The sequence below is a fragment of the Fusarium keratoplasticum genome, chromosome 1 (genome assembly GCF_025433545.1).
Source record: "Fusarium keratoplasticum isolate Fu6.1 chromosome 1, whole genome shotgun sequence".
Taxonomy (NCBI): domain Eukaryota; kingdom Fungi; phylum Ascomycota; class Sordariomycetes; order Hypocreales; family Nectriaceae; genus Fusarium; species Fusarium keratoplasticum.
The window spans coordinates 3,007,940-3,029,343 of NC_070529.1; the positions used below are offsets into that span (position 1 = coordinate 3,007,940).

The window sequence follows — 21,404 nt, forward strand, 5'->3', positions numbered from 1 at the left end:
ATGTCGGCAGACAAGAGTTAATTGTCACGATAAAACATGATCAACTCCCACTCTTGACGTCCCTTGACTCATCGTGGCTTTCAACTCTGGTGCAGTAGCTCCCTACACCATCAACCACATCCTACCGGTTCGGGTTACACACCAACGCCCAAGATGACTTTGATTTCAAAGCATTGAGACTCTTCCCCTCGGTTTTATACTACAACTCCGACTGGAACATCATCATCATCACACGTCAATCACGAGAACCCAACTTGCTTCCTTCTCCATCAAGTTTTCTGGTTTTCATTGACTTCATTGGATTCGAGCCCATAATCAGAGGATCTCTCAATCTCAATCCCTTTGCTTCGCTTGGTTTCGCTTCCCTTCACGTCGCTTCGGGTTTCGTGTGTCTGGCGAATGTCCTATCCTGCCATTCCACCAATATCGTCACATCCCATTCATTCCAGTCCATCCATACCCATCCATCCCTTGCACGCCCTTTTCCTTTCTCGCCTCCACTCCATTTCAAAAAGAATACAGACCGCAAAGGAACTATAACCCCCCAGTCTCCCAATTAACAAATCCAGCCCTTGCCTTGCTTGTTGTTGCAGCCCTCCCCCCGAAAACAACCAAATATCAAAAGAAGCAAGCAAGTAAAGCGTTGCGAGGGGGAGGACACTAAAAGACACGCGCAATCCCAGTTCGTTCTTGTTGTTGTTGTTTGATTCCGGTCCGGCAGAGCACCGCGAGAAAAAACAAATAAAGACCACGGCGGAAACGAACGCCCTGCCTTTCCCTTCCATTTGCCATATGCCACCTTGATCTTTTGAGGTGATTCTCGAAAAAAAGAAAACAATCGTACACGTAGACACATCGAGGAGTGTTGAGAGAATATTCGCCTTGCCCTGCCTTGCCTTGCTTTACCATGCCATGCCTTGCCCTACCCCGTGAGCCCCATGCATCATGTTGATTATGCGTCATCGTCGTCGTCCTCTACGCCCGCTTCCTCCAATGCGTTCCTCAATAACTGGGCGTACTCCATATTCCTCTAGTGGTAGTTACCACCCCAGCCGCGCTGCTGTTGCTGCTGCTGCTGTTGCTGGCCACCGCCGTAGTAGCCGCTGCCGAAGCCCTGGCCGTAAGATCCGTAGGGGCTGTTACCATGCTGCTGGCTGGCACCCGCGTTACCGCCCATACCGTACGCGTTGCTGCCGTGCAGGCCATGACCTTGGAGGTGGCTGGGGTATCCAGCACCGTAACCGCCCATCTGCGAGTTCTGGGGCGGGGGGAGACCGGCCTGAGCGGCCGGGGCATTGGTGGCCGATCCGGGGCGAGCTCCGCCAAGCGATGGGGATGGGCCTGCAGCCGTCTTGGTCTCGCCAAACGGCTTCAGCTCATCAGTCGAACCAGCGTTGCCAGGCTGTGTCTGGCTGTTGAACGACTGTCCCTGAGACTGGAACGAAGAGGCGCTGCGTCCGAAGCTGTCGTGGACACTACCAAATGCGCTTCCTCCGAGACCGGGCTGGCTGCCAGCCTGGCTGGTAGCAACACGGCCGTAGTCACCAAGACCAGAACCCAGGCCGCTATCGCGGTGCAGAGAAGACTGGCCGAATCCAGCAGGGGACGACGTGTGGTCATAAGGCGCATTAGGCGACATGCCGTACGGCTGTCCATACATGCCACTCTTTCCATAGGGGCCGAATCCGCCCTGACCATATCCAGAGTAGTACTGGTGGTAATAAGGGCTGTTGTAATAGGGATGGTTGTAGCCGGGATACTGCTGGCCGTGTGACTGTGGCTGCGATCCCTGGGCAGGCTGCTGTTGAGCAGGCTGCTGAGGCTGCTGCTGTTGCTGAGCCTGGGTCGTAGGGTTAGGGGTGCTGTTGCCGCTGTTCTGGGCATCGGCCGCACTTCCGCCAAATCGGGGCTGGTTGTGCAGCGCGCCGCTCTGAGGATACTGGCTGAGGTTATCCGCCTGTGATGCTCCGTAGCCGGCAAAAGGTCGCTGTTGGGAGGCAGTGGCATCCTGCTGTCCCTGTCCTTGCTGGCCAAATTGCTGGTTGTAATACGCGTAGGTAGCATTGCGATCGGGTTGGTTGGCAGTGTAGTATGAGCCGTAGTCGCTGGGCGCAGAGCTGAAGGCGCCACCAGGCTGCTGGGGCTGAGAGGTCTGCGTGGGGAAGTTGTCGAATGGAGGCTGAGAAGAAGGGGTGCTCTGCTGGTTGAAAGGATCCAGAGGCTTCTGAGGAGCTGCGGCGGCCTCTTGAGCACCGGCCTGACCGAAGCGACCGAACTGCTGGGCGTTAGCGGCGGGGGCCTGGCCAGGTACCTGGGCCTGAGCCGGAGCCTGAGTCTGCGAAGCGGGTGCTGGGGAGGTATTAGTATCGAGGCTGAGGGTCGAACCAGGGTCAGATAGCATACCAGTCGGGGCGGCAATGGGGGTGACAGTAGAAGCAGGCTTCTGAGCGAAAGCTTCGGGGACAGCAGCCTGAGTAGCAGGAGGAAGGGAGGTGCGAGGGTGAGCAACAGGGGAATCGGCGGGGGGTTGAGCCCGAGTCTCGGGCTCCTCTCGGTCGCCATCAATGTCTTCATCGGCATCGGCCAAGTTGAAAGCTCCAAATTGGACAGCGGCGCGGTCAACCTCACGGTTGCCAGGCATGCGCACAGCTTCCTCCTGGTCAAGCACACGTCGTTGGTGGTGATGATGATGGCTAGGAGTACGGGTGGTTCGTTCAGCGGTGGCCTTGGCGGCAGTGGCGGCAAAACCGCTGGCATCAGGTCGAGGGGGAATATGCTGCTGTTGAGCAGCCGAGAGAGGTGTAGCAGTAACACTGGCAGGGTTCTGTCGAGGGTCCCAAGAGTCAGCGGCGGTGCTTGCGGCGGTACCAGTTGGAGGTGGCTTAGAGTCGTCAACAACCTGTTCAAGATTTGTTTCGGTGAGCTCGTCCTTGGAGGGGGGTAGAGCCACCTCGGGCTCTACGACGTGAGGAACTTCGGAGGGAGGAACGGTATCGGCAACGGGGGTGGTTTCGTCAGGCTCGGCAACAGCAGGGGCAGGTGCGGGCTCGGGTTCGGGGGCGACCTCAGGCTCAGGCTCGGGTTCGACAGGTTCGGGAACAGATTCAGGTTCAATAGGTTCGGGGGCGGGCTTAGGTGCAGGAGCTTCCTTTGGCTTGGGCGGGGCCTTGGGAACGGTCGACTGTCGCAACATGCTCGCCCATGTCTTGACCGGAGGAGCGGCAGGCTTCGGGGCCTCGACATTCGCAGAGGGTGTGGGCTTCTCAGACAGAACTTCCTTCTCCTCTGGGACATCACCCTTGGGTTCGTTACTGCCCCAAGCAGATGACTCCTCTGTGGGGATAGACAATTGCTGGTTCTCCTTGGTTCGGGCGCCGTTGGTAGGAGCAGCATGGGCAGATCGGCCGCGAGTGCTGCGACCCCCTCGATCCGTAGCTCGACCTCGGCCGCGTCCCTCAGATACAGCACGACCGCCGCGGGCGGCTCGAGGACCGGTAGACGTCGCGTCGTTCGAAGGCGCAGGAGCTTGCTCCTTGGCCTTGGCTCGGGAAGCCTTCTTGGGCTTTGAGACCTCGCCCCATTGCGAAATGGTACCTATGACGATCGCAGGTTAGCAGCAGGATCAGCATGTGTGGTGGGTTCAAGGGCGAGGGCGTGGGGCGCGCAGCGACTTCCAGCAGTTTGTGGATGTGTAGCGTGGCCGCGTGCGGTGAGAGAGGACAAGGCAGGGCAGGAAAAAAGGCCACACATACCCTCAGCGATGCGAGTGACGGCTTCGTTCTCGTCGCCGTTGGTCTCCTGGAGGGCGAATAGGACATCGGCCTCGGACCAGTCAGGGAACATCTCGCGGATTACCGATGTCTTGTCGCCATATTGCTTTCGAAGCTCGCCAAAGTCGCCTTCGTCTTCAAATGCAGCCAGCGAGTCGTCGGCTTTGTGGTCGGCCTTGTCGCCATTGGGTCTACGGCCGCCTCGACCGGCGAAACCTCCTCTACCACCACGGCCGGAGCCTCTGCCGCGCGAGGCGGACGTCCGTGAAGTCACTTCGGACATTAGATGGGTTTGTTGTGGTTGGTTATGAGCTGAGTGTGCGTAGGTATGCAGTGTGTGGTGGGAGGAGGAGAGCTAGGCTCAAAGTGTGGAGAGAGGAAAACAATGGAAGGGAAAAAGGCCTGTCAGCTGTCCTCTGCGGGAGCAACAGGCAGGTGGGAGGAAGGGGTCGACCGTGAATCCGTGGTCGACAAGTGAAGGCGTCGATGAAGGAGAGGCCGGGAGATGGAGAAAAAGTGTGGAAGGTTCTGGGCAAAGGGAGAGGGAGAGGAAGAGGAGAAAGAGGCACGAGGTTTTCCCCAGAGGCAGAAGAAAGGTTCAGGTTACGAAGGTTTTGCCTCTAGCGGCTGGCCCGTGGTGACGCCCCAGTCCCAGTCCCAGTCTGAGACCTGGGCAGCCTGTACTGTGCTGCAAAGGTTAGTGCCCCTCCCAGGTCAGGTCCCTCCACCTAGGCTCCTTCAGGCCCTGGCACCCCTTCGTAACACGTCGACTCAGGCGACAACCGCGCCCGCCTGTGCTGTCTCTCAGCCCTCTTACAGTGGGTGGCTCAATCGAATGCCTCGGTGGTGGCACTCGACTCAACTGATCGCGTCCAGAGTTGGCCAGCTTGGCATTCTGCCCAATTGAAGCCGTCGGCGTCGACGCTTGCCCTGACCGGAAGCAGATCGCCCTGGACGTGTTTGCCAGGTGGCGCAACCATGGGTACCTGACGGGAACCTCTCATCTTGAAGAGCGAGAGTCTATGCTTGCCCGTTGCGTTGCGTTGCCGCTGCCGTCCGTCTTGTGCCACTTCCATCGCTACGACCACCGGCCCTGGAGATCAGACGGGAGGTACCTGCGCAACCTGGAACCAAGACCAACAACCTTGACCTTCCTTGCTCGTTTAGCCCCAAGTCGGGTCGAATCAAGGATCATCCAGCTCTCTCCGTCTCCGGCCCCAGCCAGAGCCCACACGAGACCTGGCCGCCACCTACTACACAAAGGGATCGAGTTCAAAGCTGGAGTAGACAGCGTCGCATTCGCAGGGAAAAGATATGCCAAGTTGATGCAGCGAGACCTTGCCTTCCTCCTCTGGGACTCTGCCGACTCCCTGCTGCAATTGAGGCCTTGCTGCCCTGTTATTGCGCCCATTGGAGATTGCGACCATTGGATCTGCCCGCGTCTCGTCATTTTAGGGTGCCGCGTATCTCAGCGACTTCGGTAGCTGTCGCTCCAGTCCTATCACGCACGCCGGCTGTTTGCGCTTCCAAGGCTGTGTGCGGTGCGGCTGTCTCTGGCTCAGGTATCGGTACCCGACAGGCCGCATCCGCCAGGCAACCCCAGAGACAGGACAGGTGGCCATGGATGTCTCAGTACTTTGGCGACGGTCCAAATTTCAAGCCAGGGGGCTGCGTCAGGGCCCACCTGAGCTTCCTTGCTTGAGCGGGCGGTTCACACATTCACATCCATCTCCATTCTCCAATTCGCCCCTCCCCCAAAGCCACTTGAGGCTGACAAGCCCCTGGCATCACATGACACGTTTTCCGCCCCGCTTTGTGGCGTCTCGTTCGACGATGGCATCATGTTTGAACGTCGAGGCCGCATGACCGCAATGCGTCTATCGCAAACACCAACCCCGTTCCCGAGTACGCGATAATTACGTGGATTGCGTCGAGTCAGCTTCTTTCAGGGCAGGGCGTGCCACCGACATTGCTTCCCGTTTATCCCAATTGACCTTTGTCCACAATGTTTTCCACCAAGTCGGTCAACTCGCTCAAGAACCTCTTCGCCTCCTACCACGAACCCCTCCCCCTGTCCAAACAGCAGTCTCAGAAACTACTCGACGGTCTCAAGACATCCTTTCGAAAACAGCTCGACCGCGAGTATGGAGAATCCTCCGAAAGCCCACCGCCTGCCACGAAACATGCCGATCCGCCTAAGCCTATCCGATTATCCGCTACGAACCGGCATTTGAAGGATATCCTCGCGAATCCCCTCTTCAGCTATAACAAGGATGTCACATCAACATTCCCCACGAAAATATCTACGTCAGCGCTGGTCGCTCCGCAACGCGATCCCATGGAGGTTTTCGATCATGCCGTGGCTAGAGGATTGATGACACCGAAGGCCGCCATTGGTTGTATGATTGCCAAGTCAAAGCAGCTACAAGCACAGGAGCCTGGCCTCGGAGGTCTTGCCTCGGCAGGAACAGCAGCGCGTATTGTGCGATGGCTCAAATCATGCGGCGCAGAACAAGATCTTCGATTCCTGGACAACCAGACTTTTGTTCGAACATTGGCTCCATTCTTGGTTGCTGAGGGCATGGAGGAAGTAGCTTGGGAGTGGTTATCGCGGACAATCTACGATCCTTCTAGCAAGTTGTCCAAGGAGAAGCGCCTGAAGAGGGCATCTCATCTTCTTGGTGAGCTTGTCCGGACAAAATGCCAACCCCAGTACGGCAACCTCGATTCGGGCATTTCCACCATGCTGCAAGCGCAGGAAATGTTCAGAGCCAGTCCTCTGCTCTCGGAACTATTGGTCTCCTCGTGGAGATCGGTCTCGTGGTTCTCCACAGTCGAGGCCTACAGCCGTCCCGCGCCATCCGAGGAGCTCTTTGACGCCCACATCGCAACGGCTGATCGTCTACCGCAGCCATTCCTCATGGAGCGAGCTCACCTTCACCTCTATCACCCAACACATCCCGACCACGTACCAGCGCTCCAGTTCTTCAAGGACAAGGAAAGACTACGGAGACTGGTGCATGCTGTTGGGCCTAAGAAGTCGAGACCTGAGAAGTTGAGCGTCGTCTCCTGGCTTGCGTTCCTTGGACATGACACCGTCAATCATCTGACTCAGTCGGGCAGAACTCAAGAGGCGCAGGGAGTAACGGAGTTGTTGCAGGCGGAGGTTGCGAACCTATTCAACGACAAGTTGGAGCCAGCTTGAGGATTATGCAGGATATCTACCTCTACATAATCAGGCTGGATAACTACTATGCCTCTTGAGCATACACCCATATCTCCTGAGCCGTAGTCGCCGTTATGCTTCGGCGGGCCCTGAACAGAGAGCTCCTACATAGCTGGGGCAAACAGGCAGAGAGATGGAAGGGAACTAGCTCATCAGTGCCCAGCTGCGTACAGGGACGTGCGCCAGATTGAGTTTCAAAGAGAACTCTTGTACTATAGAAGGATTTTGGGAACAGCGATTACCAGTTCATAGAGCTGACATTTTACGATACCATGAGTCGGAGCATATCACGCAGAAGAGCACCATCAAATTGGATAGGTGGGAAATACAAAATATTTTCAAAATCAAATCAAAATCAATCATTGCCTTGCTTTTTATTTCATGGTATCTATCGCTGCGATATGGCAGACATTTTAGTCAGAATCGCTCTGTGCTGCATCGGGCGAGAAGCCCTGGAACTCCTCCTCCTCAGACTCGTCCGGCGCAGGGCCCTCGCCAGCATCAGCCCTCTCATCGTCACTGTCGTCCTGCTCCTCGATCTCAAAAGCGCCCGAGATGTCCCATCGGTCACCCTTGGCGCTCTTGCTGACGTACTTGATGAACTTGAGGGCGCCGCTGTCGCGCAGGACGATGGTCATCTTGTTCCAAGCGGCGGCCTGGAAGAAGAGGATGTTGTCGTCGTCGCTGCCCGTCTTGTACACGGCAGCGTCCTCATCGGCGTCGTCGTCGCCAGACATGAAGATCTCCTGGCCACCAACCTCGTCGGCCTCCTTGGGCGCAGGCTCATCCTTCTCAACGGCCTTGCCCTTGCCCTTGCCCTTACCATTAGTCTTGGCCTCCTTGCCGTTCTTCTCGGCTTCTTCCTTTTCCTCCTCCTCTTCCTCATCGTCTCCCCAGCCAGGTGTAGGAGTGAAGCCGAGGTTAATCTCGACTCGCGCCTTGCCCTCATGGCCGGTGGCCAGGGTGTAGTCCAGACCTCGGCGGAAGCGACGAGCTAGCAGATCTGCGCTCTCGATGGTGGTGTTGGTGGCCATCTGGAGCCATTGGCGGAATTGGCGGCTGGGGAGGAAGATGTCGAGAAGCTCCGTGATGGGCGACTCTTCTTGGGAGGTGCGCAGCTGGTCAGGACCACTGGGCTGCTGGTAGAGGTAGCGGTACTTATGAGGAGGCTTCGCGACACGCCATGACGAAGTCTTTTCTATCGTGGGGGTATCTTCGGGTGTAGGCTTCTTCTCCTCAGCTTCGACATAGGCTCTAAGGCGCTTGGCAAACTTCTTGCAGAGAATGTCGGTCAGGGTGATCTCAAACACCTCGTTGAAGTGCGACGAGATCTGGTCCAGGGTGTCAGGCACCAGGTACGTGGGTGAGAGATACTTGAGCAGGAACTCGAGGTCAGCCTCGTCGAAGCCCTCCTGGCCCGACTGCGAGCTGTCGACCTTGATAACCTGGGGTTGAGGCATGTCGTACTGGGCCGGGTTGCCCTGGAGCTGCATGAGGCCGCTGTTCTTTGCGTTCCTCTCCTCCTCGCCCTCGATGTAGCCCTCCTCGCCGAGCTGGGGGATGTGGAACCAGCCGCTGATGGCCATGCGGACACGGCCGCCGTCCTTCTCGAGCTGCTCCTTGGTGGCAGCGTGGTAGACCTCCTCGACGTCGTGGAAGCTCTCACCGGGCTGAACAGCGAAGAAGCTCAGCTGGTTCCATGCTGGGGGAATGACCTTGGTGACATCGGGCAGAGGGGTCTTGGCGACCTCACCGTCCTTGTCCGTGAGCTCCTGGATGGGGAAGAGGCGGAGGGCACCTCCCCACTCGGGCTTCCAAGTGTTATCGGGGTCTACGAGGTAGAGGATGTAGCTCACGCGGCGGCTGCCGATGACGTCGTCGTGACAGAGCAGGTAGCAACCGGGCGTGTAGATGTTGATAGCCATGTCGGTCTTGCGGCCGCTCAGGGGACCGCAGGCGGTGATGTGGGAGACGTAGTCGCGGAAGGACTCGGAGTAGATGGCGTCGCGGAGCTTGAGCAGCGAGGGGAGTTTGGACAGGGACTCGTCGTCGAGGCCGTCGAGGTTGGCCAGGTCGCCCGACTGGTGGATCTTGTAGATGTCGGTCTCCTTGGGGGTGAACTCGACGTTGGCCTTGATCTCGGCGCGCACCGACCGGAGGAGCTCGTCGTTGACGAGGCCGTTGATGACGGCATGCTTGTAGGGCGCAGACTCGGCGTACTGCTCCGTGTACGAGTCGAGCACGTCCTTGTCAAAGAGCCCAGCACGGAAGCGCTCCTTGGCCACCTCTGCGCTGAGAGCTACACCGTCAAAGTCAGTCAGTGGGCGAGCTCTGGGTTGGGGGGGAGCAATTGGGAATGCGCACAAGGCTTGGACTTCTTGCTGATGGCGGCCGAGGCATCGGCGCGGGAGTCTGCCTTTCTCTTCATCTTGTCCCTGGGCAATTGACTCTTGCAGCCAGAAATTGTGTGGATGAAGGAGTTTTGGAGGAGAAGAATTTCGGGGCGTTGGGAGTGTGCGAAGTCGCAAAAAGATGGGCTGACGTCGCCAATCTATAAAAATTCTGGCTCCGAAAATCGACCCATCATCCCATGGGCGGTTCGCGCGCCCCTTGTACCCTGCGTCTGTCTGTCGCATTGGAAAAATACACGGGCTGGGGGGCAGCCACAAGATTTTTCTGTCAATTCAAGATTTCTTTTTTGTTAAAAATGTCTCTCGAGATCGATTTCCTACATATTACAAGTCAATTGCCATTGGCAGTGTCTCTGCTTGCTGCACCGAGTTGTACTCTCTTGTAGCCGCCACGGGCGCTAACACGGAGCTCCCATGATGATGATTCGAGAGCTCCACCGCTTTATCTGATCGCCTGAACCACCATGATGCACAGTGGATTATACATGGTTTATGCACCTAGACGCCTGCACAACATTGGCAGGCTCATGGCTCTGAGATGGAAAGGATCCAACTCCAAGACAGAGGGCAATTGTTTGCATTGGTCTTGTTTTAAGACTCAGCTAGAGCCGCCGAGGCTGGCGCTTAGTTTACCAATAAGCTCGAATAGGCAACATCATACCAAAAGAGTTGGTCAAAGCAGGGAGACGGGATGGAAGGAAACACTAGCAGACAAAAGTCAGAGACTCAACAGTAGGTAGACTGGGATCTATTCTCCAAGAATTCCTAGAATAATCAACTTTTTCGCGTATAATCATCTCTCATCACATACATCATCGCTCAACTCCCGTCTATAAATCGCTTATCCGCAACACACACACACTCAAAACTCCCAACTTACTTTGCCTTGCGGTCATCCACCGACTTGCGCAGGAGCGAGATGACCTCGGAGGGGTCCTTGGCTCCGAACACGGCGCTGCCAGCCACGATGACGTTGGCACCGGCATCCGCGGCCTGGTCGATCGTGCCGGGGCCTAGACCGCCGTCGACTTCGATGTTGAGCTCGGGGTACTTTTCTCGGAGGGCCTGGACCTTGGGCAGCTCAGAGGCCATGAACTTTTGTCCACCGAAACCGGGGTAAACCGTCATGATCAGGACCATCTATTATTCCATGTCAATATCTCTCCCGTAAAAGCCATCCAGGCGAGATCTTACATCAGGTCGTTCCTGCTCCTCGGCGTTCTCCAGAATCTCCCACAGCACGTCGACAGAAGTATCAGGCTTGATAGCGATACCAGCGAGCAGACCGTTGTCGTGGATATATCGGATCAGCGCCTTGGGGTTGGTCTTCTCGTCGGTCTGCTGCTCGGGGCTCTCGGCGTCGCTGGAAAAGGCGGCCTCGTAGTGGAAGCAGTAGAGGTTGCAGCCGGCCTTCTTGAACTCCTTGACCCATTTCTTGGGCTGATGTCCCCATAATTAGCCCCTGTCCATGCTCTATCAACCGCCTAGAGAGTGCTGTTTACCTCTGCAATCATCATGTGGCAGTCAAAGGTGCCTCTGCCAAGTGCCTCGGTGGGCTGGTCGACGTGGCCTCGGATCGCGGCGACCACGGGAGGTCCAAAGGTGATGTTGGGTACAAAGTGACCGTCCCTATCTCAACTGTCAGCACTCGATCGCACATGGCAAGAGACTCTCCTGCCATGGAGGCGCACTTACATGATGTCGACGTGCAGCCAGTCGGCGCCCTGCTCCATGGTGCGAGCGCAGTCATGGCCGAACTGAGCAAAGTCAGCCGACAGGATGGAGGGCGCGATGATGGTCTTGGGAGCCATTGTTGAGGGCGTCTACGGTCAGCTGGCGAGAGGGAGACGGAGGTATGATGGTGGAGAGAGAATAAGAGGTGACTTCATGGTCAGAGACTGTTTGGGGGGTCCCGTCTTGGTGGGGTTTCTTACCCTTTCGCCAGTGACGTTGTTGGCGGGGTCGTCTCTTCAGGTCCCAGGAACCCATTGGCGTTGCTCTCTTTGGCCCAGGGACCTTTGGTGGGGCCTTCAAACAGTCTTGCCAGCAAGAGGCCTGCTCAATCTCTCCAGGCTGGCTCGGCGCAAGGGATAAACTGGAACAATTAACGATAGGGCCGAACAGGGGTGAGTAGCGGATAAGAAATGGTGTCATGATTCTGGTGTAAGTGCTGGTTCGACGTACAAGATGTGGGCATGCCTTGCCATGGATCAGGAGATAAAAGAGGTAGAAGCAACCCACCAGACCGACATCTTTGAGCTCTACACTAGATGCTTCATATCATCGAGGGCATGTCCTTACCTCTCTGAGCCGAAGTTATGATCCTTTGCTGTGTTAGTTATTCGACCTCGTTCAGCAGATGCCAACCCAAAGGATATCAAAACGTAACCCAAGTCCATGTGTCTTCAACGTAAATCTATTCGTAATTAAAGGCGGCCTTGCGGCAACCGTATAGTCTCTTCGGTATACATGACTGGCTCTGTAAACTCGATGTTGTAAAGAAGAAGCTCACTCTCTCGTCGCCGTCGATAGTATTACCCCTTCCTTTCGTTAAACATGTTCCCTCTCTTCAAACAACTCCCACCGCCCATCCCAAGCAATATCCGTCCGATCTCTATAGGATGCTTGTCCCTCACAGAGCGAGAGCCATCATGACAGCACCCAGCACTCCGGCCGCTGTTCCGCGCGAAGCACCGTTGCCGCTATCAGCGGAGCTGGTCTCGGCGGCACCGCTACCGCTGGTCTCTGTCGAGGTACCGGTCTCGGTCGTAGCCGCAGCAGTACCGCTGGCGGTGCCGCTGGTGGCGGTGTTGCTACCACTGGCGCTCGCGGCGCTCGCGCTCGTATTCGCACTCTCCTTGGCCGAGTCCTTGCAAACCACCTCGTCGGGGACCTCAACGCCCGAGGTGGAGCAAATCTTCTTCGCGTAGTCGACCGCAGCCTCCTTGCCCTTGTCGTCGCACTCGTCCTCGAGGCAGCACGCGATGCCGTCGAGGAAGCTCTCGTTGCTGCAGATGCACTTGAAGTCGAACTGGCCACATCCGGCGATGCCCTTGCCCGTGGTGTACTTGTCGACACAGGGTTGCTATACACAAAAATTAGTAAATTAAAGGATACACGGCTTGCAATGGCGACTTTTCACGCGACGAGCGGTGAGATTGCGGTCGTGATCAGGGGGGCACGTACAGCGCATGTAGGGAGCTTATCCTGCTGAGCAGACGCGAGACCCGCGAAGAGGGCAGCGATGAAGAGTGTAGACTTCATGATGAACAGATTGCGAGCCGTGCAGATGGTGATATCTTTGTTGAAGAACAGGATCGAATAGCGACAGCAAAAGACGGACGAGAGAGCTTGGGCTTTTGTATGCTTCAAAACAAGGTTGTTGAGAACATCAGCGTTCGGTCCTTCGGGGTCGTCGGAAGGTCCCCCAGTTGCAGGGCGACGGTTAATTATAAGGCCAACCCCGGAAATCATGGATCATGGGCCTAAAACGCGCCATTCCCCAATGATGTCCAAAAGCCCAGCCAATCGCTGCCTCGTCGCAATTCCACGGGTTCTAGACCGGGAGATTTGATGCCGGCACATGAGTCTAGTAGCAACTATTGCAGCGAGTACGACAAAGTTCAACAGGGTTGACAAGGAATTACAGTTTACGTACGTGGTAGCTTGAATTGTTGGGTAGGATTGTCATCCATGAATAAGAGATCAAGCCTTGGAATCAATAAGAAACACACATTGGATGGGAAGTACGTCTGTCCACGAGGACATGTCCTGCCAAAGGCCAATTTCCCCACTGACGATGGCGTCTCAATAGCAGCCATGGATGCCTCAATAATGCAGGCTTGTTACCGATATGTTCAATGACATTCAACCATCACAAATAGGTATGCAGCCCATGCCAAGCCTTAAACTATACCATCTTCAAACATTGACAATAACAACCTGTCTGCTATTCCTCAGTCTATAAGCGCCAGCTCGCTTCTATCTCGGGTCCAGCCCAGTTCCATGGATGACAATCAAAAGACTACATGTACCTAGCCCCATGCTCAATAGACGCCTCCTCCCGCGGATCCTCATGTCTTGTCCCCGGCACGGCACCCATCAGAAACTCGTCACAGTCGCACAAGCAAGGACATAATGCAGTTGGTGCCACCCGTCAACATGTACGTGATGCTGCCTGCACCTGCATGCCATTGTGTTACCCATCCATCCATGGATGCCGATGCCCACCCGCAGCTCTACCCTGACCCCGGCTTGTTGGTCGCTCCTCTTCCGAGGGTCCGGATTCATAGCGCAGCCCTACAGCCAGTGCGAATACGTACTCGAGAAATACGCATGTTGGTTGTTCGTGGCTGTGACTGTGACTGCACATCATACTCTCTTCCCTTGCTTGAGCAGCTCCGACACCTTGGGGGGCAATACGAGAGTGCTCCGGTCGTTTCGGCGGTAAAAGTCCACCAGCGAGACAGCCGTCTTCTCTGGCAAATCTTCATGAATGAAGTGGCCCGCTTCCGGAAAGACTTGCAAGGCGTATTTCCCTGTGCACACACTCTGGTAAGTACCCAATGTCTCAAGGGGTGTCACTGAATAGCGCCGACATACCTTGCATCTGGCCGATGGTCAACTCAGTGTCAAGTCGGTCAGTCCCAGCCAGCAGAAGCAGTTTTCCTCCTCTAGCCTCGAGGAATTTCTTGCTCAAGCCGACAAACCAGCCTTCCCAGAATGGCTGCGTTGCGCCCAGGTTGGTCCGCCATCTCCAAGGACGCGTCGGGTCTTGGTTCTCATCAAAGACCAGCAGTGCAGGAACAGACGTCCGGGCAGAAATCGAGTTGCGGATCGTTCGCGATCGGACATGCCAGTCAATACCTGCCTGCAGCGTCGCAAATCCCGAGGGTCTCGTAGATAGGTACGTATGCATGCTCTGCAGGGCATCGATGGCTGAGCCCTCCACCACATCCAGCACGACATACCCCAAGACTGATGTTCCCAACCGGCCCGTCTTGGCCAGATCAGTCACGACGGCTCCACCAAGGGAGTGTCCCACGAGCACGATCGGGGGCATCCCTGGCCACTTCATCTCAGACTTGGTCAGCTGGATGACGTTGAAGAGATCTGTCGATAGTGTCTCCAGCCTCAGATCCAGTGCCGCGTCTCCCGGTACAACCGTCGACCCGTGACCTCTGCAGTCGAGGGCGAGAATGCCAGCCGCGGGCAGTCGTTTTTTAATCTCAGAAGCCACCACGGCAAACGACAGCCCAGAGGATCCTCCTCCATGGTGCATTACAAACAGTGGCCCCTTGTCCACTGGCGATGTCAGGTAGGCATGATAGACCACCTCGGAGTCCTGCTCCGACCTCAGGGACAACTCTCGCTCAAAGTAGGTGGTCCAAGGGATCTGCTCGAGGGTCCTACCACGGGCGACTCTGCGAAGTGTCAGTCCCGCCATGGATTCTCAGCAAGATGCGTTGGAACTACCCTTGAGGTCGAGCAAATAGCTTCTGGTTCGGCGATGGGATGACGGTGCCGGTGGAGGAGACGGACGATGCCGAGGATGCAGACGAGGAGTCGTCGTCCACAGGCTCCGGAAGTTCAGGGACCTGATCAGTCTCCTGCTCCTCGTCCAGCTCGTTGAAGATGTCGTTGGACATGCCATACTTGGACTTTGCCCAGGCTCGCTGTAGGTCGCTCATGATGGATCATGGGCTGAGCTGAACTGAGCTGAGCTGAGAGGCGGGGTGCAGAAGAGAGGCGTGCCCTCCACCAACGAAGAATGGCAGAGATGTTTTGACCGATGCTTGCGCTCGATGTTTCCTGCCTCTTTCTGCTTTGGATCCGTCGAGGAGCCGCTTCTCATCCGGTCCTCCCGCTCTCTCTTTCTTCTTTCCGATTTCTTGTTTGTGAAGCCAGCCGCACTGATGATGATGGTTGGGCCACAGTGTCGGGCCTGTCAGCCAACCCGACTTGTTTGCAGGCGCAATTACTGGGGCACAGTGCTCGCTTCATATTTGGTTGTTCACACTGTAAGCGTCCTGCCTACCACCACCTAGCCATACAGTGCGGTGTCAGTCTTCCCATTTTATGGCGTCTGGTTCTGAATCATGGTCAGCATAATGTTCTGTCCAACTCATATTTTGAAGTACTGCCATGGAAAGTACGGTCTGGCCCAGGGTCTGGTGGTATCGCTCGAGTGACAGGCGCTGACAACTTGGACGAGGATTGGCATCAACATAGTCATGAGAACACATGTGCGACAATCGAAGACGCTCGACCGGGGTATGGTGGTGTTAGTCTACGGATTTCTGGAGTATAGGTCGGATGAGTGGTATTCTGTCACTGTGTCCGATGAGTATCGGGCTGAGTGTCAACTCGCCTCACCATCGCTTACGATTTACCCAACCATCTCGCCCCTCTGCAGCGCAACCACGAGGCCATGGGTTTCATTGGATGGCATGTACAGAGTACACAACCCTGATCAGCCCGAATGCAGTGACTGGGCCAAGAGTCGTGATCTTTCCTGCATGGGGAGTTGATCATCAAGGAGGGCCTCAAATGTGTTCTAGGGTAAATCCATCAGCTCGGCCAAACCAAGACACACCCACCGTTCCAACTTGGTGGCCTCCTGTCAAAAGGACCACGACTGATGGAACCTCACAGTACTTGCCTCTTGCTCACTTCTGTGAGACAAAGTGTTGTTGCAGTGCAGGATCGAAAAGTATCTCCACCTGTTGAGCGGTGCCAGCTCGATCCGGCGTTATCTTTCAAGCACACCCACCTCGCGTAAAGGTTTTCAAAAACATCCATCAGCGAGTGAAAAAGGCATACTTTAAAAAAAAGTCGGTAGTTTTCCGTACTCACAACCAAGAGCCCCATACTTTCACCCTCGCATGATCTTACGCATGCGTCGATAGGGAAACTACAAACCCAATTGGAAATCACTTGCCTCTGCAGAGCTACTGGAATCTCACTCGCACCCTCGTCGGCGCGCATCCTCGTTAAACTCTCGGCGAGATTAGAAACAGGCGTAAACCCTGGTCTTGTGATGTTAGTTAACTTCCCTGTTTTAGCCGACCAAGCTAAGAAGATCAATCGCCTAGTTGGGGAGACGAAGTTGGCTGTCTGGTGGAGTGCCTGGAGGGGTGTCTGTCATATTCAGATGGATGATAGAACTTGGTCTTCCTGGCCGACAAAATGATATCTCGAATCTGTCACAATGAGGAGGGGCTGTGGGGAGTATAGTAGAGGATCTTATGTGTTGGTCCCTGGACACTAAGGGACCATTAGGGCCTGCAAGCGACGAACGCGCGTCAACCACGTTCATATTTGGGGTACCCATCATCTCGATAGAGTTGAGACTTTACCCTCATGATCACTGTAGACGACCATAGACGGTCTAAGTGAGTACCATCGCTCCCGGCTTCCGGGAAACCGAACCACGAAAGGGTTAACCAAATAACATAGTTGCCAGATAGTCCGAAGTTAGCCAACCGAGAAAGAACCCTGATCATCGCCAATCCTTTCCGAAGCTGTCCCTCAAGATAATGAAGGAAAAGGCCGCTGACCGGAAAGAAGAACTCACCTCCCCAGCCAAGCGCCCCCAAAAGCAAAAATCCGTCGCAAGGGAGATCGGGAGTCTGAAGTTGATGGTTCCGCGTACCAGGGCAGCGGCTTGAGAGACAATCAGAAATCGTTTCCCTGGGATATTTCTTGACCTGGGGATCAATGGCTCCATAGCAAAAGTGACATGGTGTCGCAGACCTTTGTTGTCGATCTTAACTGATTGAGCCAGCCTACCAACCTAGGCGTCGCAAAAGAAAACATAAAGTCTATCCAACTGCAATGAATCCCCAAATGGGTTAGCTAAACGAGACCGCAACATCAATTGCAACCCAGTTTAGGAACCAACAGTCTCGGTAGGAAGTGCAACCGGTTTTCATCGCCCGCCACTAGAGCCACTCCAACTTGTTCCTGCATGTTCGGACCGGGCCCCCGGCGTCTGTACAGATGAAGTGGTGGGCGAAAGAGAAGACTGGGACTGCTTCTTTTGAAGGGGGGAGAAAGCGCGTGAGCAGAAAAATTGAGTATCTCAAACATGTGACCATACAAGCCAAGTGGCCTTCAGATCGACCCAAGGGTCGAGGCTCTTTTGTCTCCAATCAGACACAGCCTCTAGTTGAATGAAAGGCACTGGGATGAACGTGCGCCATCAAAGCTCGGTGAGGTCACACCTCATAACCTTGTCGGGTTTCCTCACAACAGCCAATCCATCAAGGCAAGGTGAATGGCAGGTTGGCCTGGATCTGTGAACGTGGGGGAAATCTCGTTAATGTCCGAACGTGGGGGCTCTGGCAACCTAGAACCTGTTCCGATTCCGGTAAAGATCGTCTACCGCTCCAGAATGTCTTTCGGGGAACGCTGGGAAACGACGGGTTGCTCAACAAGGACTAGAACAATCAGCCCTCCCTGTGGCAGCGAGCAGATGGCGAGCAGACGCTGCCCCAAAGACGCGGGGGACCTGAGACTTACTGTAGCTGAACAAGTCACAGGTCTTGGGCTACTGTCATGGTTTGGAACAGGCAAGACGCCCCTCGGACATTTTCCTGAATGTCCAAGGGGCTGCAGCCATCAGGGATCTAAGACCCCGTGGATCGATCTAGCGGTGGCGTCTCATGCAGTCGGTCATTTTATCTCTGGGGGCCAGCAGGGCTTGGTGTTCGATCGGCCTGACAATCCTTTCCCACCTAGATCGAAAGGTGCTGTCACTTCTAGCTCATCCAGGTATGTAGAGCTGCTACTGCATGTCTGTCTTCCTCCCATGTTCGCGCGAATCGTTTGAGAGCGAGGATATGGGAAAGTAGAAAGGCAGACGTATTTCCCATGTAGCAATGAGCCACCAACGACGCTGGATACGCCACCCCACTGATAATATACTACAAGATCCTTTCGACTGTTACAACATTAGCCGTGTGGCAAACGGATATCGTCCTGTCAGAACGGCAAGAACTCGCGCGGGCTCTTGATTCGGCAGTAATGAAATGGCTAACTCGAGAGAGTAACGGTCGCTGCTGCTTGACGCTATTGCAGCCCTTGAACCGGCATTTGGCGTAACGTTCCGGCTGTTGGAGGAGGGTAACGGAAATTATGCGCCAATAGCTGGATTCTGATCAGTAACATCCAGCCTGTCCGAGCGAAGAGGGCTGGCCTTGGCAAGACATAACCGAGTCAGTCAAGGTCGCGTCAGAACTCCGTACTTGGTACCAAAGGAAAGACACGATGGAGTCAGGGTCTTGCTCGCGGCAACAACCGGCGACTTGTGATTCCGTGGGTGCCCCCGCAAGAACTGGAGAACTGTACGGCACTTGAATGCTCCAGCCGCCGCTGGCGTGAGGCAGTTTCGATTTTCCTTTATTTTGACGAAGAGACCTGGCTTGGTCGTAGCTCGAATTCTCGGAACAAGACGGGGAGGTGTACAATCCTCTGGAATGTACAAGTCGAGGAGCGTGTTGTCTCACAGGGAGGCTAACGCCTGGGTGATCCGAGTGGATAAAACCCTGGTAGATGCTAACTAATGGCTGACAGAGGAGTCCGACCTTGGTCGGCATTTCTGATCCCATCCGATTCATGTGCTGAAAGCATGTCATCCCTGCTCGGTCATTGCGTCCGTTTTGGGTGAAGCTTTGAGGCCCCGTTGCTCTGGGTGTTTCGATCAATGACAGCACCATGCATCGCCAAGAAGAATCACGAGAGGGAACATGTACATGTAACATGAGGTGTATGCTGATATCACCGCCAGGTGAGAGAGTGTCTGGCTCTGCCTCTGCCTCCCAGCTGAGTGGCACGAGGGGTGGAGAGCACAGACTGCCGCAGACGCCCTGGAAAAAATTGCGACTGCATCCCATCCGCAAATCCGGAGAGCCGACCAGACGCAAGATTTCATCAGATCAAGGTGGATCTTGATCAACCAGGCCCCCGTAAATGGTCTCGTGGAGAGGTGCGTTCCCTGTTGTGAGAAGTGACGCAAACCGGCATGCCTGCTGAGAATCTGCTGTGTGTCTGACAGCTCTGCAGTAGATTGGAGCGCAAGTGGAAGCCAGTTGCGTGTTTGGTCGAAACCTTCAAAGGCCGTGGATGGAAGAGAAGGAGATGATGGTATCCGCGAGCCCTCTGAGACTTGAAGGCTTGGTGTGTACATTTCTACTGGAGCCCATCCAGTTTACCCACTCCGAGAATGCAGTGTCCCGTCATTGGATCCGGCAGGTTCTCTGCGTGTGCTGGGCAAAGAAGGTTGAAGGATGATGGCATCTCTCAACCTAGCCTGGTCAGGTTGGCAATGGCCACATCGGACCATGTCTCGAACCGTTCGATGTGAGGAATGATAAGAACTCCGCAAACTACCACGGAGTAAGCTGCGCAAGAGGGAACCTTGAGGCAAGAGGACAGGCCCAAGAACGGGCGCCTCAGGGGTTGAGAATGGGGTACAGCGGTGCGTCGGCAGCTCCCAATGGACGAGTTGAGAATGGGAGAATAAAAATGGCAAATGTCGCTCTCTCTAGCTTGTCCAGGCGGGGACGAGCCTTGAATGATGGGTGGGCCGGCACTTGGTAAGTGGCCTCCATCTGGTGGAGGGGAGGGAGTGTGAGGTGGAGACAGCGGAAGCGGAGAGATAGCGCACCTCTTACAGAGATCTCTGCCTCCCGATGAGGAAGCTTGGAGCATGACAGGGCACGTGCGTCTGCGGGAGGCCGATTCCCGTCGCTTCCTTCCCAGAAAGTGGGTCTGAAGTCCCTGCCAAGCTGAGCCTTGCTCTTTCCTGCTTGGTGCCCTGTTCCTTGTTCATCACTGGCCTGGCACTGACCTGACTGTGAAATCTGCTCTCTCTGCCTTCTCGTCGGTTCCGTCGCACGCCAATCGCGGCCAAACCGCTCTGATGAAGCCTATTTCGACTCTCTTCCTGTCAGTCTCCTGCTGGCCGCTGTCGCCACTTGCAGCCACTCGCTTTCCAGCCACTCGCAAGCTCCGCCCCGACTCAGCTAGCGGCGGGAGTACCCTCAGCTTGACACCTGAACCTCCAACGGGAGCAACCTGAACTCTCCAGCCATCCCGGTCACTACAGCACCTGTTGCCATGCCATGCCATGCCCCTGAATTAGCATCGTCGCTGTCCCCGTGTTGGTTTCCACTCGAGATGCGATGCGAAGAGATCAACATGTAAAGATGGAACCCCCGAACTGAACTGCATTCACGACCCGTCTTTAGGGGTCCTCTCGGTTGTTCAATGGCGCGCTCGCACTGCAACCAAACTACCTATCACCGCTGCCGAAACATGTCAGAGCCACCCAGGCCTGCCAGAATCACCATAGCGCCCGGCAGCGCGTGATCCTTCGCCTCAGATGCGGCCTCAGCTCTTTCAGCTTTCTCCCTCATTGGGGTCCTAGCAGGGCCATGGCCGCTTACGGGGCTAGTTGGAAAAGGGGCTCTCGCCTCCAGTGTCCGGCTCCCCGCCTAGAGATTTCTTTGAGGCTTGGAGAAGTCGGAAACGGGGTCGCCTGGCAGCGTGTTTGTCCTATCGGATTCGCTGGTTCCTGCTCCCAACAAATCGACTACCCGATACCGTATCCACAAGGCATCACAAAAGCTCGGAAGAGGGGTGATGGCAGCTCCAGCCAGAGATGCTATCTAGCGCGTAATGGTAGTGTTCTTGCATCTGGCTGGCTCAAGCTGTCAGGGCATGAAGCAGGGAGACGCACAGACACACCAGATCAACCTCTAAACAAGAACGCTTCCGTTGAAGCGACTCAGGAACCCAGCTCTAAGCTCCCTGACCACGGCGTGCAGTGTAGCAACGCTTGGCCTGAACCTTGTTCTGGCCCCCGTTACCACATCGGGGGTGACTTTGCGGGTTGGTCGGCCACATTGTTTGTCCGTAATTTGGAGCGCGCATCGGCGCCAGCCAGGATCCATGGATGTTGACGCGTCTGTGTCACTCAGTCATCTTGGTCAA

The 21,404-nt window shown here is 55.6% G+C and overlaps 6 protein-coding genes across 6 annotated transcripts; 1 reads left to right on the forward strand and 5 right to left on the reverse strand.

The window, feature by feature from the left end:
- Positions 1 to 1,030: 1,030 nt before the first annotated feature.
- Positions 1,031 to 4,053, reverse strand: NCS57_00090000 (CUE domain-containing protein; the record flags this gene model as incomplete). Its single annotated transcript, XM_053050975.1, has 3 exons — positions 1,031 to 2,349; positions 2,404 to 3,594; positions 3,753 to 4,053. The coding sequence occupies 3 exons, from the start codon at positions 4,051 to 4,053 to the stop codon at positions 1,031 to 1,033; spliced, it is 2,811 nt and encodes a 936-aa protein (XP_052919490.1).
- A 1,722-nt stretch (positions 4,054 to 5,775) lies between these two features.
- NCS57_00090100 (uncharacterized protein) lies at positions 5,776 to 6,975 on the forward strand (the record flags this gene model as incomplete). The annotated part of the gene is made up of 1 exon (XM_053050976.1): positions 5,776 to 6,975. The coding sequence occupies one exon, from the start codon at positions 5,776 to 5,778 to the stop codon at positions 6,973 to 6,975; it is 1,200 nt and encodes a 399-aa protein (XP_052919491.1).
- A 434-nt stretch (positions 6,976 to 7,409) lies between these two features.
- NCS57_00090200 (Fe2OG dioxygenase domain-containing protein) lies at positions 7,410 to 9,505 on the reverse strand (the record flags this gene model as incomplete). The annotated part of the gene is made up of 2 exons (XM_053050977.1): positions 9,361 to 9,505; positions 7,410 to 9,295 (listed from the first exon to the last, which is right to left on the reverse strand). Exons 1-2 carry the CDS (start codon positions 9,422 to 9,424, stop codon positions 7,410 to 7,412), a joined length of 1,950 nt encoding a protein of 649 aa, XP_052919492.1. The 5' UTR covers positions 9,425 to 9,505.
- Positions 9,506 to 10,283: 778 nt separating this feature from the next.
- Positions 10,284 to 11,218, reverse strand: NCS57_00090300 (Ribulose-phosphate 3-epimerase; the record flags this gene model as incomplete). Its single annotated transcript, XM_053050978.1, has 4 exons — positions 10,284 to 10,547; positions 10,602 to 10,847; positions 10,910 to 11,036; positions 11,103 to 11,218. The coding sequence occupies 4 exons, from the start codon at positions 11,216 to 11,218 to the stop codon at positions 10,284 to 10,286; spliced, it is 753 nt and encodes a 250-aa protein (XP_052919493.1).
- Positions 11,219 to 12,039: 821 nt separating this feature from the next.
- Positions 12,040 to 12,839, reverse strand: NCS57_00090400 (CFEM domain-containing protein; the record flags this gene model as incomplete). The annotated part of the gene is made up of 2 exons (XM_053050979.1): positions 12,594 to 12,839; positions 12,040 to 12,492 (listed from the first exon to the last, which is right to left on the reverse strand). The coding sequence occupies exons 1-2, from the start codon at positions 12,669 to 12,671 to the stop codon at positions 12,040 to 12,042; spliced, it is 531 nt and encodes a 176-aa protein (XP_052919494.1). The 5' UTR covers positions 12,672 to 12,839.
- Positions 12,840 to 13,778: 939 nt separating this feature from the next.
- NCS57_00090500 (Protein phosphatase methylesterase 1) lies at positions 13,779 to 15,097 on the reverse strand (the record flags this gene model as incomplete). Its single annotated transcript, XM_053050980.1, has 3 exons — positions 13,779 to 13,945; positions 14,010 to 14,830; positions 14,883 to 15,097. 3 exons carry the CDS (start codon positions 15,095 to 15,097, stop codon positions 13,779 to 13,781), a joined length of 1,203 nt encoding a protein of 400 aa, XP_052919495.1.
- Between the last annotated feature and the right edge of the window lie 6,307 nt (positions 15,098 to 21,404).